The 23,639-nt window shown below is 38.0% G+C and overlaps 1 protein-coding gene across 1 annotated transcript in view; it reads left to right on the top strand.

Moving 5' to 3' along the window:
• The window catches only part of LOC116911635 (contactin-associated protein like 5-1), a 910,869-nt gene that overhangs the window by 350,840 nt on the left and 536,390 nt on the right, over window positions 1-23,639 (top strand). The window contains exon 4 of the mRNA XM_032915594.1: window positions 17,280-17,427. Within this exon, the coding sequence (XP_032771485.1) occupies window positions 17,280-17,427 (148 nt within the window). The remainder of the gene's footprint in view (window positions 1-17,279; window positions 17,428-23,639) is intronic.

Raw genomic sequence — 23,639 nt, 5'->3', positions numbered from 1 at the left:
ACTCAATGAAATTCTGGCAAACTGATTCCAAGAGCACATCAAAACAATCATCCACCATGATCAAGTAGGCTTCATCCCAGGCATGCCGGGATGGTTTAATAAACAGAAAACCTTCAATGTAATGCATTATATAAACCATCTGAAAGAACAAAATCACATGATCATTTCATTAGATGCTGAGAAAGCATTTGACAAAATTCAACACCCCTTCATGATAAAAGTCCTGGAAAGAATAGGGATTCAAGGCCCATACCTAAACATAGTAAAAGCCATATACAGCAAACCAGTTGCTAACATTAAACTAAATGGAGAGAAACTTGAAGCAATTCCACTAAAATCGGGAACTAGACAAGGCTGCCCACTCTCTCCCAAATTATTCAATATAGTTCTTGAAGTTCTACCCAGAGCAATCAGACAACAAAAGGAGATCAAGGGGTACAGATTGGAAAAGAATTCAAAATATCACTCTTTGCAGATGATATGATAGTATATTTAAGTGATCCCAAAAGTTCCACCAGAGAACTTCTAAAGCTGATAAACAACTTCAGCAAAGTGGCTGGGTATAAAATTACCTGAAATAAATCAGTAGTCTTCATCTACACAAAAGAAAAAGAAGCTGGGAAAGAAACTAGGGAAACAACACCCTTCACGGGAAGGACTTCACGGGGGAATGACTATCCCTGAACTCAAGCAGTATTACAGGGCAATAGTGATAAAAACTGCATGGTATTGGTTCAGAGACAGACAGATAGACCAATGGAATTGAATTGAAGTCCCAGAAATGAACCCACACACCTATGGTCACTTGATTTTTGACAAAGGAGCCAAAACCATCCAATGGAAACAAGATAGCATTTTCAGCAAATGGTGCTGGTTCAACTGGAGGTCAACATGTAGAAGAATGCAGATCAATCCATGCTTATCACCGGGTACAAAACTTAAGTCCAAGTGGATCCAGAACCTCCACATCAAACCAGATACACTCAAACTAATAGAAGAAAATGTGGAGAAGCATCTCGAACACATGGGCACTGGAGAAAATTTCCTGAACAAAACACCAATGGCTTATGCTGTAAGATCAAGAATTGACAAACGGTATCTCATAAAACTGCAAAGCTTCTGTAAGGCAAATGACACTGTTGTTAGAACAAAACGGCAACCAACAGATTGGGAAAAGATCTTTACCAATCCTACAACAGATAGAGGGCTTATATTCAAAATAGACAAAGAACTCAAGAAGTTAGGCCGCAGCGAGACAAATAAAGCTATTAAAAATGGAGTTCAGAGCTAAACAATGGATTCACAGCTGAGGAATGCTGAATGGCTGAGAAACACCTAAAGAAATGTTGAACATCTTTAGTCATAAGGGAAAAGAAAATCAAAACAACCCTGAGATTTCACCTCACACCAGTGAGACTGTCTAAGATCAAAAACTCAGGTGACAGCAAATGCTGGCAAGGATGTGGAGAAAGAGGAACACTCCTCCATTGTTGGTGGGGTTGCAGACTGGTACAACCATTCTGGAAATCAGTCTGGAGGTTCCTCAGAAAATTGGACATTGAACTACCTGAAGACCCAGCTATACCTCTCTTGGGCATATACGCATGAGACGCCCCAACATATTACAAAGGTACATGTTCCACTATGTTCATAGCAGCCTTATTTATAATAGCCAGAAACTGGAAAGGACGCAGATGCCCTTCAACAGAGGAATGGATACAGAAAATGTGGTACATGTACACAATGGAATATTACTCAGCTATCAAAAACAATGACTTTATGAAATTCATAAGCAAATGGAGGGACCTGGAAAATATCATCCTGAGTGAGATAACCCAATCACAGTAAAACACACATGGTATGCACTCATTGGTAAGTGGCTATTAGCACAAATGCTTGAATTTCTTTAGATGCACAGAACACATGAAACTCAAGATGGATGATCAAAATGCAAATGCTTCACTCCTTCTTTAAAAGGGGCACAAGAATATCCTTGGCAGGGAATAGAGAGGCAAAGATTAAAACAGAGGCAGAAGGAACACCCATTTAGAGCCTGCCCCACATGTGGCCCATACATATACAGCCACCCAATTAGACAAGATGGATGAAGCAAAGAATTGCAGGCTGACAGGAACTGGATGTAGATCTCTCCTGAGAGACACAGCCAGAATACAGCAAATACATAGGCGATTGCCAGCAGCAAACCACTGAACTGAAAATGGGACCCCCGTTGAAGAAATCAGAGAAAGAACTGGAAGAGCTTGAAGGGGCTCGAGACCCCATATGAACAACAATGCCAACCAACCAGAGCTTCCAGGGACTAAGCCACTACCGAAAGACTATACATGGACTGACCCTGGGCTTCAACCTCATAGGTAGTAATGAACAGTCTAGTTAGAACACCAGTGGAAGGGGAAGCCCTTGGTCCTTCTAAGACTGAAGCCAGAGTGAACTTGATTGTTGGGGGTGGGCATTATTGGGGGGAGGATTGAGAGGGGCACACTTATATAGAAGGGGAGGGGGAGGGGTTAGGGGGATGTTGGCCCAGAAACCTGGAAAGGGAATAACATTCCAAATGTAAACAAGAAATACTCAAGTTAATAATGAAAAAAAACAAAAAAAAAATTAAAAAAAGAGAAAATGATGCCCATAAACATACAAGAAGCCCACAGAACTTCAAATAGATTGAACCAGAGAAGAAATTCATCATATAATAGTTAAAACACCAAATGCACAAAACAAAGAAAAAATAGGAAAAGCAGTAAGGGAAAAAAGTCAAGTGCCATATAAGAGCAGACCTATAAGAATTACACCAGACTTCTCACCAGAGACTATGAAAACCAGAAGATCCTGGACAGATGGCATACAGAACCTAAGACAAAATAAATGCCAGCCCATGTTACTGTATCCAGCAAAATTCTCAATTAAAATAGATGGAGAAATCATGATATTTCATGACAAAACCAAATTTACACAATAGCTTCCTACAAATCCAGCCCTACAATTGATAATAGATTTAAAAACTCCAATACAAGTTGAGAAACTATACTGTACAGAAAGCAAGAATACAATTTCCTTACAAAGAGACCAAAAGAGAGACAAACAATCATAATTCTTCTTCTAACAACAAAAATAACATGAAGCAACAATCACTATTCCTTAATATCTCTCAACATCAACAGACTTAATTGCCCAATAAAAAGACATAGACTAACAGAATGGATACCTTAAGAGGACACAGCATTTTGCTGCATGCAGGAAACACACTTCAGAGACAAAGACAGACACTACCTCAGTGTAAAGGGCTAGAAAACAACTTTCCAACCAAATGGCCCGAAGAAACAACCTGGAGTTGCCATTCTAATTTCAAATAAATTTTACTTTCAACCAAAAGTCATTAAAAAAGATAAGGAAGGATACTTCATATTCACCAACGGAAAAATCCACCAAGATGAACTCTCAATCCTAAATATCTATGCTTCAAATAAAAGGGCACCTACATACATAAAAGAAACCTTACTAAAGCTCAAAGCACACATTTCACCCCACACGATAACAGTAGGAGATTTCAACACCCGATTCTCAATGGATAGATAATGGAAACAGAAATTAAACAGAGACATAGAGCAACGAACAGAAGTTATGAACCAAATGGATTTAACAAATATTTATAGAACATTCCATCCTAAAACAAAAGGATATACCCTCTTCTCAGTACCTCATGGAACCTTTTCCAAATTGTTCCTATAATCGGTCACAAAACTGGCCTCAACAGATACAGGAAGATAGAAATAATCCCATGCATCCTATCAGATCACCACACACTAAAACTGGTCTACAATAACAACAATAATGACAGAAAATCCACATATACATGGAAGTTGAACAATGCTCTACTAAAGTACAACTTGGTCAAGGAAGAAATAAAGAAATGAAAGAATTCTTAGAATTTAATGAAAATGAAGATACAGCATTTGCAAAGTTATGGAATACATTGAAAGCAGAACTAAGAAGAAAACTCATAGCTCTGAGTGCCTGTAAAAAGAAACAGGAGAGAGCATATGTGAGAAGCTTGACAACACACCAAAAGCTCGAGAACAAAAAGATATAAATAAACCCAAGATGAGTAGAAGGCAGAAAATGATTAAATTCAGACCGGAAATCAACCACGAAGAAATGAAAAGGAGTATACAAAGAATCAAAACAACTGGGAGCTGGTTCTTTGAGAAAATCAACAAGATAGATAAACCCCTAGCCAGACTAACCAGAGGTCACAAAGAGTGTATCCAAATTAACAAATTCAAAAATGAAAAGGGAGACATAACAACAAAATCTGAAGATATTAAAAAAAAATCATCAGATCCTATGATAAAACCTATATTCAACAAAACTGGAAAATCTGGAGGAAATGGTCAATTGTTGAGACAAATACCAGGTACCAAAGTTAAATCAGGAACAATTAAACCATCTAAACAACCCCATAACTCCTAAAGAAATAGAAGCAGTTATTAAAAGTCTCCTAATCAAAAAGAGCGAGGTCCAGATGGGCTCAGTGCAGAATTCTATAAGGCCTTCATAGAAGACCTCATACAAATACTGGCCAAACTATTCCACAAAATAGAAACAGATGGACCACTATCAAATTCCTTCTATGAAGCCACAATTACTCTTTTTTTTTTTCAATTACTCAAAACCAAGACCACAAAAAGACCCAACAAAGAAAGAGAATTTCAGACCAATTTCCTCTATGAATATTGATGCAAAAATACTCAATAAAATTCTTGCAAACCAAATCCAAGAACACATCAAAATGATCATCCATCATGATCATGTAGGCTTCATCCCAGGGATATAAGGATGGTTTAATATATGAAAATACATCAATGTAATCCACTATATAAACAAATTCAAAGATAAGAACCAAAAGATCATTTCATTAGAATCTGAGAAAGCTTTTGACAGAATTCAACACCCCTTCATGACAAAAGTCCTAAAAAGAGCAGGAATTCAAGAATGTCAAAGGGATAAAAATTGAAAGGGAAGAAATCACAATATCACTATTTGCAGATGATATGATAGTATATTTAAGTGATCCCAAAAGTTCCACCAGAGAACTACATAACCTGATAAAAAACTTCAGCAAAGTGTTGGGGTATAAAATCAACTCAAACAAATCAATAGCCTTCCTCTAATCAAAGGATAAACAGGCTGAGAAAGAAATTAAGGAAATGACACCCTTCACAATAGTCCCAAATAATATAAAATATCTTGGTGTGTCTTTAACCAAGCAATTGAAAGATCTGCATGACAAGAACTTCAAGTCTCTGAAGAAAGAATTTGAGAAAGATCTCAGAAAATGGAAAGATCCTCCATGCTCATGGATTGGCAGGATTAATACAGTAAAGATGGCCATTTTGCCAAAAGCAGTCTACATATTCAATACAATCCCCATCAAAATTCCTACTCAATTCTTTATTCTTTATAGAGATAGAAAGAGCAATTTCTGAAGTCATTTGGAATAACAAAAAAAAAAAACCAAAGAAAAACAAAAACAAAAACAAAAAACCATAAAAGAACTTCGGGGTGAATCACCCTCCCTTACTTCAAGCAGTATTACAGAGCAATAGTCATAAAAACTGTATGGTATTTGTACAGAGACAGGCAGATAGATCAGTGGAACAGAATTAAAGACCCAGAAATAAACCCACACACCTATAATTACTTGATCTTTGACAAAAGGTGCTAAAATCATCCAATGGAAGAAAGATAGCATTTTCAACAAATGGTGCTGGTTCAACTAGAGGTCAGCATGTAGAAGAATGCAAATCCATCCATTCTTATCACCAAGTACAAAGCTTAAGTCCAAGTGGATCAAGGACCTCCACATCAAACCAGATACACTCAACCTAACAAAATAAAGAGTGGGGAAGATTCTCGAACACATGGGCACTGGGGAAATTTTCTTGATAAAAACACCAATGGCTCATGCTCTAAGATGAAGAATCAACAAATGGGACCATATGCAACTGCAAATTTTTTGTAAAGCCAAAGACATGTTTATTAGGACAAAACAGCAACCAACAGATTGGGAAAAGATCTTTACCAGTCCTACATGTGATAAAGGGCTAATATCCAAAATATACAAAGAACTCAAGAAGGTAGACTCCAGAGAGCCAAATAACCCTATTAAAAAATGGGGTACAGAGTTAAACAAAACATTCTCAGCTGAGGATTATAGAATGGGCAAAAAGCACCTAAAGAAGTGTTCAACATTCTTAGTCATCAGGGAAATGCAAATGAAAACAAACCTGAGATTTCACCTCACACAAGTCAGAATGACTAAGATAAAAAATACTCAGGTGACAGCAGATGCTAGTGAGGATATTGAGAAATATAAATACTCCTCCAGTGTTGATGGGATTGCAAACTGGTATAACCACTCTGGTAGTCAGTCTGGAGGTTCATCAGAAAATTGGACATTCTACTACCTAGGGACCGAGCTATACCTCTCTTGGGCATATACCCAAAAGATGCCCAAACATACAACAAAGTCACATACTCCAATATGTTCATAACTGTCTCATTTATAACAGCCAGAAGTTGGAAAGAACCTAGATGCCCTTTAACAGAGGAATGGATTCAATAAATGTGGTACATCTGCACAATGGAGTACTACTCAGCTATCAAAAACAATGACTTCATGAAATTCATAGGCAAATATAGTGAAGTAGAAAATATCATCCTGAGTGAGGGTACTCAATCGCAGAAAAACACACTTGGTATGCACTCATTGATAAGTGGACATTCGCCAAAAAGCTTGAATTACCCAAGATGCAATTCACAGACCATAGGAAGCTCAAGAAGAAGGAAGACCATAATGTGGATGCTCCCACTCCTTCTTAAAAGAAATAAACAAAACAAGGAACAAACAAACAAAAAAACGGAGATGGGGAGTATCTCTCAGTGTGCCCACAGACAGGGTCCAAGAGAACTTTTTACTTGTTAAACCCCAGAGGTCTTCTATTTAGACTGAAATAGAAGAAAAGAGGTAAGAATCACTGGGAAGAGCTGGTAATGGTGTGATCCTGCCCATTGCTAGTTCCACTCAGGACTTCCTGCAAGGGCTCTGACAAGTAGGCTGCATTGTGTGCAGTCTCCTGCTGGGAGACAATTACTCATATGGCTGACAAGCCATTTCCTCTTCTCACTATGAAAGCCTTGGGAAATTCTAATATCTTAGGCAGCATTGTTTCAACAGACAATCACATAGTTAATCCCAGCACAAGGGTAAACCTCCAAAAACTAATTTACCAAAGCTCAGCTAATACCGTGACAGTGGTTGCTACAGTTTTACTGTATTAACTATTAGAGACACATAACATCCCATGATCAACTTTCTGCACATCATATTGTGATTTCAGGAACTAATAATAATAATATTTGATATGGACATCATTTCTACACTTCCCTTCCTCAACTTCTCTTTTTGCTTTCCTTCTTTTTCCCTTCCTTCCTCTACTCTTCTTGAGGTAGGGGTTTTGTCATTCTCAAACTCAGTTTCTATCTTACACTGCTCAGGATCATTAGCTTTGCCTCACTTAGCCCCTCCAAGTTAGACTTCAGTTGTGCAAATCTTACAGGGATCCATAGCTCATTCCAGCAAAAATCTTTAACTCTAATCAATAGATGAGATGATAGAGATTGAAAAATATTCTGAGAGGAAATGTGAAATGCCTGAGGTTATACATGAAAAAAAGTCATCGGTAACACTTCCCCTACTAAGTACAGCGGCTTCCTGCTTCATTATAACATAAATGCAGTGGCATTACATAGGAGGTTGCTAGCAAAAGGAAGATAATTGAAAAGTAAAATAGAATCTTTGTAGACATATTTGTAAAACAGCAACATCTGCTTTCATATGTATGTGATACGTGTGTATCCAAAAATAAGCTCTGTGATATTAGCTATTTATTCATACCAAAGGCTTATATTTTTCACAAATTAGAATGACAATTGTTTCTCTTCCCCCAAACCTCTGTGTGTGTGTGTGTGTGTGTGTGTGTGTGTGTGTGTGTGTGTGTGTATACGCGCGCGCGCATGTGCGCATGCGCGCTTTGGCCAGGTCTTTTTGACTGCACATATAAAAAGTATGTGTGTGCTCATTTTATAGGATCCCACAAGATATGACCACTGAGACACGGTTTATGGCCAATTACAAATCTTTATTTCAAAAGACTGGGAGTAAATGCATGTATTTCAGATCTAAGCTGCGCACCCCAAAGCATTAGGACAAGGCACTTTTAATGGAAAAAAAAAAAAAAAAAAAAAAAGCAACAACCATATCTGGGTATCTTTTTCTTCAGCTGCAGGTAAGGAGGTGGTAAAGTTTCAGCACAGGTGTCACAAGCAGGTGGTTTAACATAAGCTAGAATAATTTATCTGGGGCATTTTGACCTCTGGTTACTAAAATAGATGTGTGTAATTTTCCATGGCGTTCTCTTTCAAAGGGATCAATTTCTTGTTAAACCTGAAATGGTTTGAGCAAGCATGCATGATGGAGGAACCTCTGCACTGTCTGGCTCTGTCACACATGCAGAGGCCAGAGGTGGATATCAGCTGTTTCTAACTGGATCTGTACCTCACTAACTCAGCTAGGCTGGTTATTAGCAAGATCATCTGGTTTCTGTCTCCAGCACTGGATTGTATATGCACCTGGGACCAACTTTTTCTATGGGTCTCAAGAATAGAATACAAGTCTTCGTGCTTGCACAACAACAATTTCTGACTGAGAAATCGGCCCAACCCAATATTTGTTCTTTTCTAATGCCCAACGCACATTACCAGGTATTTTATTTGGTTTTCATTCACTCAGAGCTAGGCCTCTAAGATTGCAACAGCCAGCCAAAGGTTTTGTTCTCAATTTACCAGCAAAGTTAACCTCAGAAATTACTTCTTTTAGTGTGGAAAATAATTTCTGCCACTTTTTTTTAACCTTTCTTTTCTGCCTCTGCCCACCTCCCCCCTACCTCCTTATTCCAATAATCTGTTTCAAAACTGTAAATACTTTTTCCCTAAAGGAAATCAGTGCTTGAACTACTTGTAATTTTTAATTCAACCTACTCAATAAAGACAAGTAAGAGCTAAAATGAGAGCAGCAGAGAGATGGTTTGATAAACTTGGTCAGTTACATGATTCCACCAATGGCTGACACCAAACTTACACAGCCTCTTCTAAGATCCAAATTTCAGGACAGTCAATAAAAGTAATACTATTTTCCAATTGAGTTGGTTATCTCTGCTAAAATTCTCGGTTGTAGGAATTAGGTGAGCTTGGAAGGAAACTGCTTATCTGACGACAAGCTGAGGCTTATCTACTGGAACAGACACTTGTACCTGGGTATGAGTCTGAAAAGTTATGAGAGGAAATACTATAAAACATAGTCAGAGCAACTTTCTAGTCATCATTTGGCCTTCATAAAGCCAGCAGCAAGCATAACTGCAGCTGGAAAAGACTTGAAAAGCACACCAAATTCATTTGGAGCTGGAGAAGTCAGCAAGCTAGCCATCACCATCGGAGACACCATCAAGGAAGAAGTGGTAAGTACTACCTAGCAACACCCTGTAATTCTTTCCTCATCCTCCTGATAGGCTGCTACCATGGGGCTTCACTTCCTTCCATGCTGACACTTTGTTTGCTCCTGTGTAGTGCTTGAGTTGGAGGATTAAGAGCTCTGAGGTCAGCTGTGGTAGTGGAAGACTGAATCAGTATTAAGAGTGTGTCTTAGAACTCTGCTCCCTTGCAATCCCATTGAAAGCAGGAAGCAATACTTTCGGATGCCATATACATAAAATAGTGGCATTCTCCTCTGAAGGCTGAAGTGGAAAGATTGAATGGCTGGGTCAAACTGGCTACATAATAAGATTTTGTTTCCCAAAGCCAAGGAAAGATTTTAAATTCTGAAAGTGACTTACCACATTGTGACAGTGTGTTCACATTTTTAGGGTACACTCATTTCATAAGGTGCTCTGTGAGTAAAGTAGGTAGTCCAAATCTAGAAAACAAATGCAGAGTATCATTAACAGGGTATTTATTGTAACTCTAAAAGAATTTGTCTCCTGTATCTTACAGTGCGTTGACTGGAAGATGCACAATAATTGATAAAAGATAAACAGTAGATAGATGACAGATTTAAAATCTTATACATGCACATATTCACATATAATATTTTATGTTTCAAGTTGCAGTAAGATCAACATATGATTGAGCTTGTAAATGTAGTTAGCAGGATCACATTATGGAGTCATTGCCATTTATATGTACATATGAACTGGTTAACAATCTTCTCCAGTCTTCTATCTTGGTTTCATTATTACTTTGTTCTAGAGTCTTACCTTAGACCCATTGGTCTAAACTATGTGTCCTAGTTCTAGGCTTAGCCCTTATAGAAATTTCAAATCTTACCTCAGATCTAATAACAGTGGTGGATCCCTGGTATCAACTTTTATACAGCAACTCTCTGCTTCATAGGGGAAAAATAAATTATCTGTTTCTCAGAAAGGAAAGACATTCTATTTTAGTGGAATGTGAATAAAATGAATTTTACTAAATAGGTAGTCAGTGTTCCCAAGTATACAGCACACAGCAGAGCTGCATATCTTCAGTATAGATATGGAACCAAACCTGGGATATGCTTCACAATAGTCAATTTATCATCCCCTATCAACCACGCAGGTAGTACTGGAAAAACATAAAAACAATGGACAGTTTTGGTGGCTACCATTTGCATTTAATAATTTAATGTCTATTTGCCTTTAGCATTTAGGATTACTCGTTGATTACATCATTTGAGTCAGTATGTCTATTTGGCCATTGGTTGTTGTTTGAATGCAAAAAATCCGACCATAAGCTTATGTGTTTAAATACTTGGTTCTCTGTTGGGCTGTGTGTCTGACTGGAATGAAAGGTGCTGCAGGTCTCTGGCATGGCCAAAATTATCAAATTGTTACACCTCTATGAGCAAAAGCCTGGGCAGGGCAAGAAGCTGGACATCTTCCGCTACCATTATTTGTGTTCATGGCAACAATAGTGACAAGTTGTGGCAGGCAGGCAGCCAAAAGCTGGAGCCAGAGCTGGAGCTACAGGGAATGTCAGCTGCCTGCTAGGGCTAGAGTGAGGAGCTTGGCCTGCTGGGCAGAGGTGAGGTCCAGCACTGAATGCTTCAGGAAAGAAAACTCTTCCCTGGAGTTTTACAGCTCAATTAAACAGCCATCCTCAGATGATCATGGTAAAATAACTTGTGCACTTTATTCCATGTGGATAGGAACCTTATAAACATTTCGGGGGTAAGGTGGGATCCAGGGGTAGATGCTTGACATTAGCTCAGGCTGAGATGTTAGGGATCCTTAATTTCCATGGGGAAGGACTTCAGGCATTGTCCCTACATGACTGACTGTTTTGGATCTCTCAATGGAGTGTCGTGGTTACTTATTCCAGGAGAGGTAGAGTCTGGCTTGGAGCTGGTGCCAAAGTCTCCCTCTCTCAATTATGAGATTTCCTGGGCTTTTGATTTCCTACTTCAACCTTCTTCTGTCTGATGGCATTGTCCATTCATCCCACCATTCACAACTGGTTTCACTGTAAAGGAAATGGGCTACTGGCTGGTGGTGGACTTGGAGTCCCTATAGTCTTACCCCAGTTACTGGTACTCTGTGCTTCCTGACTCTGTATTCGATGTGATCATCAGGTTCCTGTGACCTTGCCTTCCCCAGTATAATGGATTGCATGACCTCCAACTCAGCATGAACATAAACTGATTCCCCCTTAAGTTGATTTTGTATTTTGTCATGACAATGATTGAAATAACACTGTTGTCATAAATATTTTTTTTAGTTACTAGCAATAATTAAACCACACACACACACACACACACACACACACACACACACACACACACATGCTATCAGAAGGAATCTGCTCCACTGTTTGTACAGATGGCCACCTTCTTGTTGGTATCAGAAGATGTCAAATCTACCTATTAATGAAGCTTTCTTCTAAATCAAAGATGATTAGTTATAAATGTAGGGATGGGCAGGACAAGGGGATTCGAAAAATCTTCCACTTATTCTTCAAAATCACTTTTTAAATACATCTGTGCATTTTTTACAATTTTGAAAGTTCAAAGATATTGATAGAAGAAAATAAAAATAATTATAAGTAATGATGATAGTTCATCAAAGATAGAAAAATGATAAGAAAATATAATAAATAATAATCACTCTTAGTTTTTGTGTGTATGTGGGGGTACTTTCTTTGTGTATATGTCATGTTGTATGTCCAGTTACACTTGCCACAAAACATATGGAATGAAAACCTTCAGTAGTCAGTTGTCTCCTATTACCTTGCAAGGTCTAGGGATTAAACTCGGGTCTAGAAGTCTGAGCATGTGGCTCTGTTCACTGAACCATCTCACCATCACTACACCTTATTTTTTAAGACAATACTTGGAGCCTGCCAATCAAATTTAATTGGGCTCCTGACCAATAAGGTTCAGGGATCCTTTCAACATCTCCCTAGTGCTCTGATTATACCTATGCTCTTATGTGCTTGACATTTTGCATGTGTTTGAGAAATTGAATTCAGATTTTCAAGTTTGTATGTTGATCACTTTCTTGGTTAAACCACCTCCCAGTCCCTAGAACTAGTATCACTGTGATGTAGACTTTAGGAAGGGATCTAGATGTGTCATGATTATGCAATTCTATATGTCCAGGGAAAATTTGTTGCTTTTGATGTTGTTGTCTGGGTCTTAGTGTTGTTCTTCTAACTGTACCCCTAGTAAATGCAGGAGTTAATGAGCACATTACCCACAATCTGTATAAGGTAATATGTATTTTCCAAAAGGCTTGTAACATCTTGTCACTGGGAATATAAATGGACTGGTGTTAAGTGAAGATACAGTTCTGGTTGGTGTATCTGAGACATTATATTTAATAAGATTTGCATGCAAACTAACTTTCATACACGTAAATTAGCTACAAAGTGGACAATGTTGAAACTTCCACTTAGATTTCATTTTCTGAAAAGGCTAGGAATGTGATGAGTAACAGTCAGCTAAGGTCCCAAAACTGAAGAAGAGAAGCAAGCTGTCCAGGTGGACTTTTACTTTGCAATAGCCTGAATGTCAAAGGCTGGGCCAGACATCAGTAATTTTGAGAAAACACCAGATTCCCTGGAGAGATTTTTAAGGAGATAAACACTGGAGTCAGCACAGTGTCGTTGTGGTACAGTTACGCTATCTAAATTGTCAGAAAGGTATGGTGCTTCCTAGGGGTAAAGGATGAGCATGAGTGCATTATTCTTCCCTTATCATTCAGCATAGGTATCATTAATTCATTCCAATCTGTGGTCACAATCAGAAAACCATGATAGCTTCATAAATTTATATTTTGATAAATCCACTATACATTATAAATGAACTCAACTTTACACACCTACCTCAACAAAAAAATGGTCCAGTACTTTTTCTTTGTGTCTGGGATTAGTGTTAACGTATTCATAGTGTTCAACATACCAGGACTACACTGCCCATCATCACTGAATCTACAGATTCCACTAAATCAGTAACACTTTTACACCATCTCTAAGTTGAATCATATTAATGTATAGCAGTGTCAGTCAAGGTGAATAAGATGTATTATTTCCTGAAACTCATTCTTTGTTTCTTACTATGGAGGCCAAAACCAGACAAAAGAGGCAGAATGCCATTGGGACGGCTTTATATGACAAAACTTTTCCAGGAAGGTGCAACACATGTCTACTCATCCAGATAAGGAATAAAATGATCACTATCAGCCCAGGACCTCCGAGACCTAGTTCTCAACACAAAAGACATTTATTTGTCCTAGGGCATCAAAGGGCAGTAAATAAGAAACAGAGAGGAGAATGCACAAAAGTATGAAAAAGAAGTGGAAGAGAATGAGAGGGGAAAAGACTGTCCCAGGGGAGAAAGGGTAGCCTGTAGATAGGTAGGAGACAACTTTGCCCATAAAAACATGACAATTTATAAAGGTAAAGGGGAAACCTCATGTTAGGCTGAGGTGTTGAATTTTAATGGTGTATGTTAACTAGGTGAGTCAAAGTGGCTTTAGATGGATGTACTTCAATTCTTTGAGAACTGGACCTTGGTAGTCAATCTATGAAGAGAAATAGGCCAATACGGGAATAGAGCTTGTGGGCTAGATTTAGGAATGTAATTTAGGAAGGTTTTTAGCAAGGCAGGGCGAATGGGAGAGAATGACATGGCCCACCAGGGCTGTGTTTGCGATGTTCTGGCTGGCTAGAGTCCTTTCAGAGAACCAACAATAGACCAAAGTATGGATATCACCAACGTCCAACTTGGTGCACCAGTGAGTTTTTTTAGTGTTACTTTCAGGATTAAGTGTAAAAGGTTACTTACAAGAGCAGAAATGACTCAAAGACAGCAGCAGCATCAAGGCCTACCCCAGCATGGGTGACAGCTCATGGGTGAAAGGTGGGCAACCTGGAGCACTCTACTTGGCCTACAGATAGTTCACCAGTTTGGACACTGTCCTTTCTACATTCTTTAGTTTGTCTAAACCTCTTTCAGGCAGTTATGCTACTTCCTGCACCGCCACCCCACCCCACCCCCGACCCCAGCAGCTGGTCAGAAAGTTTTCTTTGCAGCTCTTTTGTGCTCTACTCAGAGTGACTCTCAGCTGTTATTGTTTACTCTGGCTGGGAGTAGCCTAATGAATCTTGTCAGATTCACTGACTTCTTGAAGCTATTTTGAATTTTTAAACTTCCTGCTTAAAGGGCTTTCTGCCAGAAAAAATGCTTTGATTCCCTCTAACTCCGACAAATGTGATACACAACAAAGAGTAAACTATGATCAACTATCTCCTTTCACTAAACACAGAGCTACAACTAAGTAATTCATGGACATCAAATGAGGAGTAGACACACAGCCAAAATTAGTGACAGTCCTCTGAATCAATTAGGACTTTTCTCTGATGGTAAAATAACTAGCCAGACATTCATCACTAACAAAAAGCTAGAACTCAAAGGAGAATTCTGTGTTTTTCATTTTCCCTTTTCAGTCCTAAAATGCAATGTTTTATAATCCTCGTCAGTCATCAATAGCAGGCCAATTGCTTGCATATAATTTCTTCATTTCCGTTATTTGAGAGCCTGATGGAAATCCATTTTATATTGCACCCCAGAAGAAGAGTTGGGGACTTGGAGCTGGGATGGATTCATTTATTTCAGCTTTACCTCTGTGTTCTGAATGCTAATTACCCCATGCCTTTGATGTTTCATATCAAAAGGGAGGAAATGCCTTTATGAATCACTCTGAATTTGAATATTTGCTTCCCTTTAGTTTGCCTGCTTGGAATAACTGCTTATAGCCATATATTTTTTGAAACCTGCTGTAATAGGGTTTTTAAATGTTTTAATTTCCCTTTAACTTATTACTCACAAGATGCACTTGAAAGGTAAGGTTAATAGGGCAATGAAGGTTATGAACCTGTTTAGAAGTAGTTCTTTGGGACAATTTCAATCTTTATTGTCAAGATAGCAGAAGCTTAGCTCACAAGAATCAGCAGTGGTTGTGTGAGCTACTTGCAAACACCTTTTTTTTTGGTGCATTTCTCTCTACACCATCATGAGAGAGGAAGACCGGCAAAGAGTAACAAAGTGAACTGACACCACACAGTGCTCCCCATTGTCTGTTATATTTATATCCTTTCCGAACATCATGGTTTCTCTCAAGTGTCTGCTCTAGCAAAGCACCACATGATTTTTTTCCAGGCAGCTTACAGGAAAACACCATGTCTCTTTGCTTCAACAAAAATATCCTCTTATACGACACCCTCCAGAAAAACATCACATGTCACAACTAGGTCTCCAAAAATCCAAAATTTCCACTTCAGAGGCCTTTATATAGCATTTTAAAAAAGTTGGTTTTCAATCACCTTAAGAAGTCAATATGTCTCTATTTTAGAATAGAGAATTTACATTCACACAATGGTATTTTCACAAATATATCCTTTTGGAATTTTTGTGTCTGTTTATCCCTGTCCATGTCTTTGTCTCTAGACTCCATATTTCTCTGTTTCTCTGTATATGTCTGTTTTTCAGTTTGTCTCTGTCAAACTCTGTCTCTCTCTCTTCTCTCTCTGTGTGTGTGTGTGTGTGTGTGTGCATGCGTGTGTGTATATATGTGTGTGTTCCTCCTTTTGTCACAAAATCTTTTTTGTTCATGTTCACTTTTACCATTACTATTTGCTGCCACTGCATATGATCAGAAAGACTATATATATATATATATATATATATATATATATATATATATATATATATATATATATATTACTGAAGCTAAGGAGGACAATCATGACTTAATGAACCACACTTGTGAGTAATAGTTGATAGCCTGTCATTGGGATATAGACAACAATCTAGGCAAGCTTAATTGAAACAATTGTAGAACATAAGCCCACTAACACTATAAAAAGGTTTAAATATTGAATTTTGTTGTGGATATTTAATCCTGATATTTTTAAAAGCTTAGGTTTAGATCTTCTCTGCAGAATAATAGTAATTCTAAAATAATCAACCATGTAAATCAAAGATGTGAAACATAATGCAAAGGAACCAATCTTCTCCTTTCCCCTCTGTGTGTGTGTGTGTGTGTGTGTGTATGTGTTTGTGTGTGTGTGTATATGTGTTTGTGTGTGTGTACTTATTAAGCATATATGTATGTTTGATATATGTGCACAATCTTCATGAGTAAGTGTGACTGGGCACATACATAGAGTGCAGAAATCATATATTCTCTAGTTTCCCATTATTCTCTGCACATGTGTGTTTGTGTGTGTGTATGTGTGTGTGTGTGTGTTTGTATAAAAGATGTTCAGTCTGTACAATGATATCTGCATGTATCATGCTATTATTAACTTTTAGAACTTTATATGTCATACTGTGAATCTTTATTCATGAAGTTTAGCTAGGTACTATGGTGGGGAGAGAAACATCCTAAAGAATTGGATATGGTACTTAAGTAAAATTGGAAGGCCTACGACAGGTCTGTCACCACATTAGAATTATGTCAGAGCAACTGGGATTTCTGTTTTATTTTATCTTGTCTTATTTTGTTGTTACTGTTGACATTTCCTGAAAGCCTGAGTGGAGAAGCATGTATACTTCTGTCAACATGGCTTGGTACTATAAAACTCACTGAATTTCCTTCTCTTTCCAGACATTTGTAGGAAATATGAATGCCGACAGTGTGGTTCACCACAGACTGCTGCACTCCATAAGAGCGCGATTTGTTCGTTTTGTCCCCCTGGAGTGGAATCCAAATGGAAAGATTGGCATGAGAGTGGAGGCCTATGGATGCTCCTATAGTAAGTACTCACATGTACCTATTCACACAGCATGTCTGTGGAATACCAGATTATTCATGTTGAGAATTAAAATGTGTGTGTGTGTTTGGGTACATATACATGTATATGGGTGCAACAATGCAGCTAGACAGAAACCTCCATAGATTCTGAAGAACATGGTCCATCATTTGACCCAGATTTTTCACTTGGTCTGGAAATTGCATACATACATATGCATGGGTGTGTGCCTCGGCAGAGAAGTAAAAACATTCTTATGCTCTATAGGGCACTCGATAAGGATGAGACAATAGGCAATAAAGTTTCAACAAAAAGTTCAAAGCTGAAAGCCTTTTGGCACTTGAATAACTATATACCACTTGCAATCAGAAATAGCTATGTTCAGCTTCTCCTTGGAAGTCCTGTGAGATATTGTGAAATTCTTTCTCTACTCAAGAACCATGACAAGAGTATGTCCTTCTTCACATTCTTGAAAAAAAATATTTTTCATCCAGGAGTAATTCATGAATTTTTCTTCTTCTACAGTCATAGTATCCTTGTGTGAACTTAAGAGTTGCTAAGAATGAATTTGAAGGAAGCATTGATCTTTAACAAAAAGAGGCTGTAGAACTGAAGCTATTTCCAAAACAGTGGTTCTCAACCCTACTAACGCTGCATTCTTTTAATATTGTCCCTCATGCTGTGGTGATCTCTAACCATACGATTGTTTTTGTTTCTATTTTATAACTGTAATTCTGCTATATTATGCATTATAATGTAAATATCTGATATGCAGGATATCTGATATGTGACCTCTGTCAAAGGATCATTTGGGCCCCAAAAGGGTCATAACCCATAGGTGAAGAAATATTATTCTTAAAGAAGGAGTCATTCATAGAAGTTGGTATTTGAATTCTCTCTTGCAGGAATAAAGCTCACCATGAAAGGTGTGTCATTATGAATAGATTTTCTTTTTCTAATCAGTGACATTCATTTGTTGATTTTATAAAAATACACTTTGTTGCCTAATGAGTTAATTCACTTAGTCAACACAATGTTTAAAAACAGTCATCTTATCTGTTTCCAATTACTAAATAAAATACCTGGGAAGCCATTTTTAAGGGAGAAAGATTTTAATTATTTCATCTTCCAATCTCAGTTATGATCCATCATTTCCAGGCAATCAAGGTAGGAACAAATTGAGGAGGCTAGCCATTCATCTGCACTTAAGAGTAGAGAATGATGAATATATGCCACATGCTAGTGCTCAACTTGTTTCATCACATCTGTCAATCCAGGATACCATTCTCAGGGGCAACAGAGTGAGCACGCCTTCACACTATTTAAGGATATTCTCCCTTAGGCATATCCACAAGCCAACCTAATCTAGAGAATCACTTACCGAAGCTCCCCTCACAGGTGATTTCATGCTTTCATGTTGGTAATTAAATTTATCACAGAAGTTCAGTGATTTTCGGTGTTGGGTCATGGAAGAAACTCACATGTGCCTAGTGCTGTTCATCAAACCAGGGCAAAATAATACTTACCTCAGAAGCATTTGAAATACTCCATAAGAATGCCTTTGCTTCTCTGATTTCATATGCACTAAATTAAGATTTCTGGACACAAAAACACAAAACTATGAAGTGTTGATAGCTCCTTTCATAAACTCTTGGCTAAGGTGACTCTGGCAGAGAAATGAAGTCTAAAGGGAGAGGATTTGCTGGATAGAGAACTATCTCTATCATGAATACGTCCTTTAGAAGGAATATGATCTATGGGGGAAGCATCAACAGCCTGTCCAAGTAGGTACTTTGCCACGTGAAAGTCTAAGGTCTTTAATGTCCCTGGTACTTCACTCCTCAGTGAGGTCCATTTTTTCACTTCTGGGAGGCTTCTGTAATTCCTGTTTATTCCTGTTTGCTTAATGACTTGTTAAGAAACATTCATGATGGAAAAATCACTGAAAAAGCTTATGTATATTACTTATAAAGCCACCTCTTTACGTTTAATAATTTCAATTATATTATAGTGTGTGCATGTGAGTGTGTGTGTCTATTTGTATTGGAGAACAACTTTTGAGGAGTCTGCTTTCTCATTCAATCATATGGAGCCTGAGAATTGGGCTCAGGTCAGAAAGCTTGGCAGCAAACATATTTACCCACCAAGGAGTCATTTGCTAGCCCTGGTACAGAGATTTGTATTAGTCTTTCAAATGTGTCCATACTTTAGTTTTTCCACAGAGTGATATTTCTCATTATTTTTTATGCATTTTTGTTCACTTATCCTGTATGCCAAGCCCAAAGGATCATAGTGTCAGTTATATGATAGCTGTTATTTTATGTGTAAATATGTTGGTGTATCTTGGTACACATATCTTTGAAGAATTGGCAGTACATATATAGGCATGTGTGTAGAGGCCACAGGTCAACTTTACCTATTCCTCCATAGGTACTGGCCATCTTGCTTTTGTGAGACAAGGCCTATTGTTGACCTGTGGCTTGACAAATGTACCAGTTTTCTGGCCAGTGAACCCAGGGATCTGCTTATCTCTCCCTACACAGTGTTCTGCTAATATGTACTTACCATCACCCCTAGCCATCTCACAGATGATCTGGGGAGCAAATTAATGACCTTGTGTTTTCCAAGCAAATACTTTACCCACAGAGCTATCTCCTGAGCCTGTAAGGTATCATTAGATTAAAAGGGATCATTGAGTAGCAGTTTAGCTTTATCCAGTGAAGAAAAAATTTCATAATCTATGCCATCTTCTTCTTAGAAAAATGCATATTTTTAAGTAGAAATATACCCACAGATTTGCTGAAGAGCAGCTCTGTTTCAGTCCAAGATACTTCTGACATAGAGGCAACCCAAGCCGGCCTGCTCCATTGCAGACACCCCTATATTTCCTGAGTTATATAAGGGGATGGAATTCCTTCAGAAAGATTGGCCAGCAATGGGTATTAGCATCTTGGGAACTATCCAAGACAGAATGAGTTTCTGAATTTTTTATCTGTAGCTGGCATTTGCTTCCCATGATCCTATACATATGTGTCCCTAAATAAAAACTCAAGAAAATCCCCATGGATTCTGGCTCCAGTCTGTTTTAGTTTGCCCCTCTGTTGATATGCTGAAACCTTGACCAAATCAACTTAAGGAAGCAAAAGTTTATTCCGTTTGAAGGTTTTTATCTTTGAGGCTAGCCAAAGCAGTAGTTCAAGGTAGGAACATGGAAGCAGAGACTGAAGCAGAATCTTTGGAGGACTTACTCTTTCTGATTTACTCCATGCCTAATATTTACCTGTCTTTCTTAGATAGCCCAGATCCAACTGCCCAAAGACAGCATTGTCCATAGTGGGAGGATACCACTTTCATAAAAATGCCACATGAACATGCTCATAGGCAGAATTCATGAAGGCCTCTCCTCTTATCCATGTGAAGTTGACACCCATAATTAGTGACCATAATTAGTTGACACCCATAATAGCACAGCATTCTACAATCTAATTTTACCCTTGCACTATTGCCATTAACACAAAACCCTGCCCTTTATGTCATCAACAAACCTAACCAAAGACCTTTTGACCCTATTTAGTATCTCCCTCCACTTTTAATGTTCTCTATTCTACACAATGCTTTTTCTAAAATCTTCCTTTAGTTACTGTTTCTGTCCACCTATCTTTGCATAGGTACTCACCAGAGTCTTTGGACATCTGATGGCTAGCTGGAAGGCTCAATTTGACAGAGTTGTAGTTCTAAAGTACACTACCATATGCTTATCAAATTGTCACTGAGATGTTTCTAGGTTTGGTCTGTAATCAGTTGATTTTGCTTATTTACATTTCATTTTTAATTTTAATTCTATGTGTATAGATGTTCTATCTCTTTGTATGTATACACCATGTAAATGCCACACCCAAGGAAGCCAGAGCAGGGCATTGGATAACTTATGAGCAACAGTGAACAGTGTGGGTACTGAAAATTAAGCTCTTGTCCTCTGGGGAAACCACCAGTGCACTTTACCACTGCACTATCTCTCCAGCCCTGTAACCAGCTGATTTCTAAGTAAAAAAGACAATAGTTTGGGAGGGATGACAGAAAGATAGACACATGATGTTATCTTCATTTGTTGTTATTTGTTGTTTTGCTTAGAAATAGTCAGCTCTGCTAGCACCACTCCTTCTTAAGAACTTCAGCCTCAGTAAGGACTCCCCAGTCAATTTCTACAAGTATTTTTTGTGCCTAATCTGGTGATGTTTTGCTATGTGTATATGTATTTGTCTAACTACAGGGTATCTGTCCATTTGCTATTTGTTCTTTCATTTCTCCTGCTGTAGACTTAATACACTTACTTATTCTAACCAAAAGTTTGGTGATAGTAGCTCATTCTCTGGACAGGACAGAAAACTTGCCTGATTCAGGAACATAATTAAGACTCCACAACTGAAATTCCTAGCAAACATTGCTGCTATAACTCCCTTCCCCCCTCCTCTTCCCCTGCCTTCCCTCTTCATTCACCCTCCCCTGTTTCCTTCCATCTCCACCTATCTCATCCTCACTCTGTTTTGATTTTCTTTCCTGTACTGTGGCTCAATAGACCACTATGTAAGTCACTGGACAAATAACATCTATTTTCATTGTATGTTGATGTGATTCTCAGTTGACGTGTATCATTTTGAAAGGTGTACTCTCCAAATTCTCCATAAAACCACCGGCCCTACTCCTTATACATGCTATTAATGTATGATTCCTTGGTATGACTTAGTTTACTATATTGTGTCACAAATCATACCCATACCTATAATTGTTGATGCTAAGTTGATACCTTTCTTCCTCTCCATTTCCATGCACATGCAGGTAAGTTAAAGACCAAGAAACAATGCATATTCATTACTAAGTGCCTGTTTTTCAAACTGTTTAATTTTTAAAGGGTATACACATGTTTTGGGCCAGTCTCATTGTATCAGCTTAGCCCATCAGATTATTATAAAATTAATAATATTCACTATTTTAATATTTTTAATAAAGTCATTTCAGTATCTTAAGGGAATTACTTTTGTTTCCCATAAATCTCAATTTCTGGCACTGTATATTGATATAAATTTAGGATATACCTCGGTAGACTGCTTGCACAGATATGAGTTTGATTCCCAGCACAGCACCCTCAACCTAGCATGGAGGCTCATGCCTGTAATCCCACCTAAGGGAGGTAAATACAAGAAGTTGAGAAGTTTATGTTCATTCATGATTCCTTACAAGTTTTTCTGTCCTGTTCAGAAAATGAGCTACTATCACCAAAATTTTTGGTTAGAATGAGTAAGCTTATTGTGTTAGCCATGAGCCTTTCCCATTTGTCTTAGTGAGGGTTTCTGTTCCTGCACAAAACATCATGAACACAAAGCAAGTTGGGGAAGGAAGGGTTTACTCAGCTTTTACTTCCACATTATTTTCCATCACCAAAGGAATTCAGGACCAGAACTCAAGTAGAGCAGTAATCAGGAGCTGATGCAGAGGGCATGGGGGGATGTTACTTACTGGCTTGCTTCCCACAGCTTGTTTACATTGCTTTCTTGTAGAACCCAAGACTAGCAGCCCAGGGATGGCACCACACACAGTGGGTTCTCCTACCCTTGATCACTATTTGAGAAAATGCCTTAAAGCTGAATATCATGGAGGCGTTTCCTTTCTCTGAAATAAATCTAACTTCTGTCAAGTTGACACACAAAACCAGTCAGTACACTTACTGAGTATTCATCAGGCTAAAGTGAAGGAATAAATACCAGATGGACAGATAGACTGTGTTAGATAAATACATATATACATAGCAAAACATCAACAGACTGGGCACACAAAATATTTAGCAGAACTTGACTGGAGAATCCTTACTGAGGCTGAAGTTCTTACGAAAGAATGTTGCTAACAGAGGTGATTGTTTCTAAGTAAAAGAGCAAATAGCAGCAGATAAAGATATCATTGTCTGCTTAACTTTCTGTCAACCATTTTTCTATAATTTATCACATTTTATGTAATTAATTATCTATCATTTATTCCTTATCATCTACCATCTGTTTGAAATGACTGTTTAATATTGTATGGACAAATTTCATTAAAACTTATCTGTATCTCTAATCAATTTATAAGCTTCATTCAGCCAAGAAACTTGTTCTTAGATTCCCCAGTACTCTGCACAGGTAAGGGCAAGTTCACTCAAAAGTACTTGAACCTTTAAGGAATAG

The sequence above is a fragment of the Rattus rattus genome, chromosome 10 (assembly GCF_011064425.1).
Source record: "Rattus rattus isolate New Zealand chromosome 10, Rrattus_CSIRO_v1, whole genome shotgun sequence".
Taxonomy (NCBI): Eukaryota; Metazoa; Chordata; class Mammalia; order Rodentia; family Muridae; genus Rattus; species Rattus rattus.
This window is presented reverse-complemented; position numbering and strand designations above follow the sequence as displayed.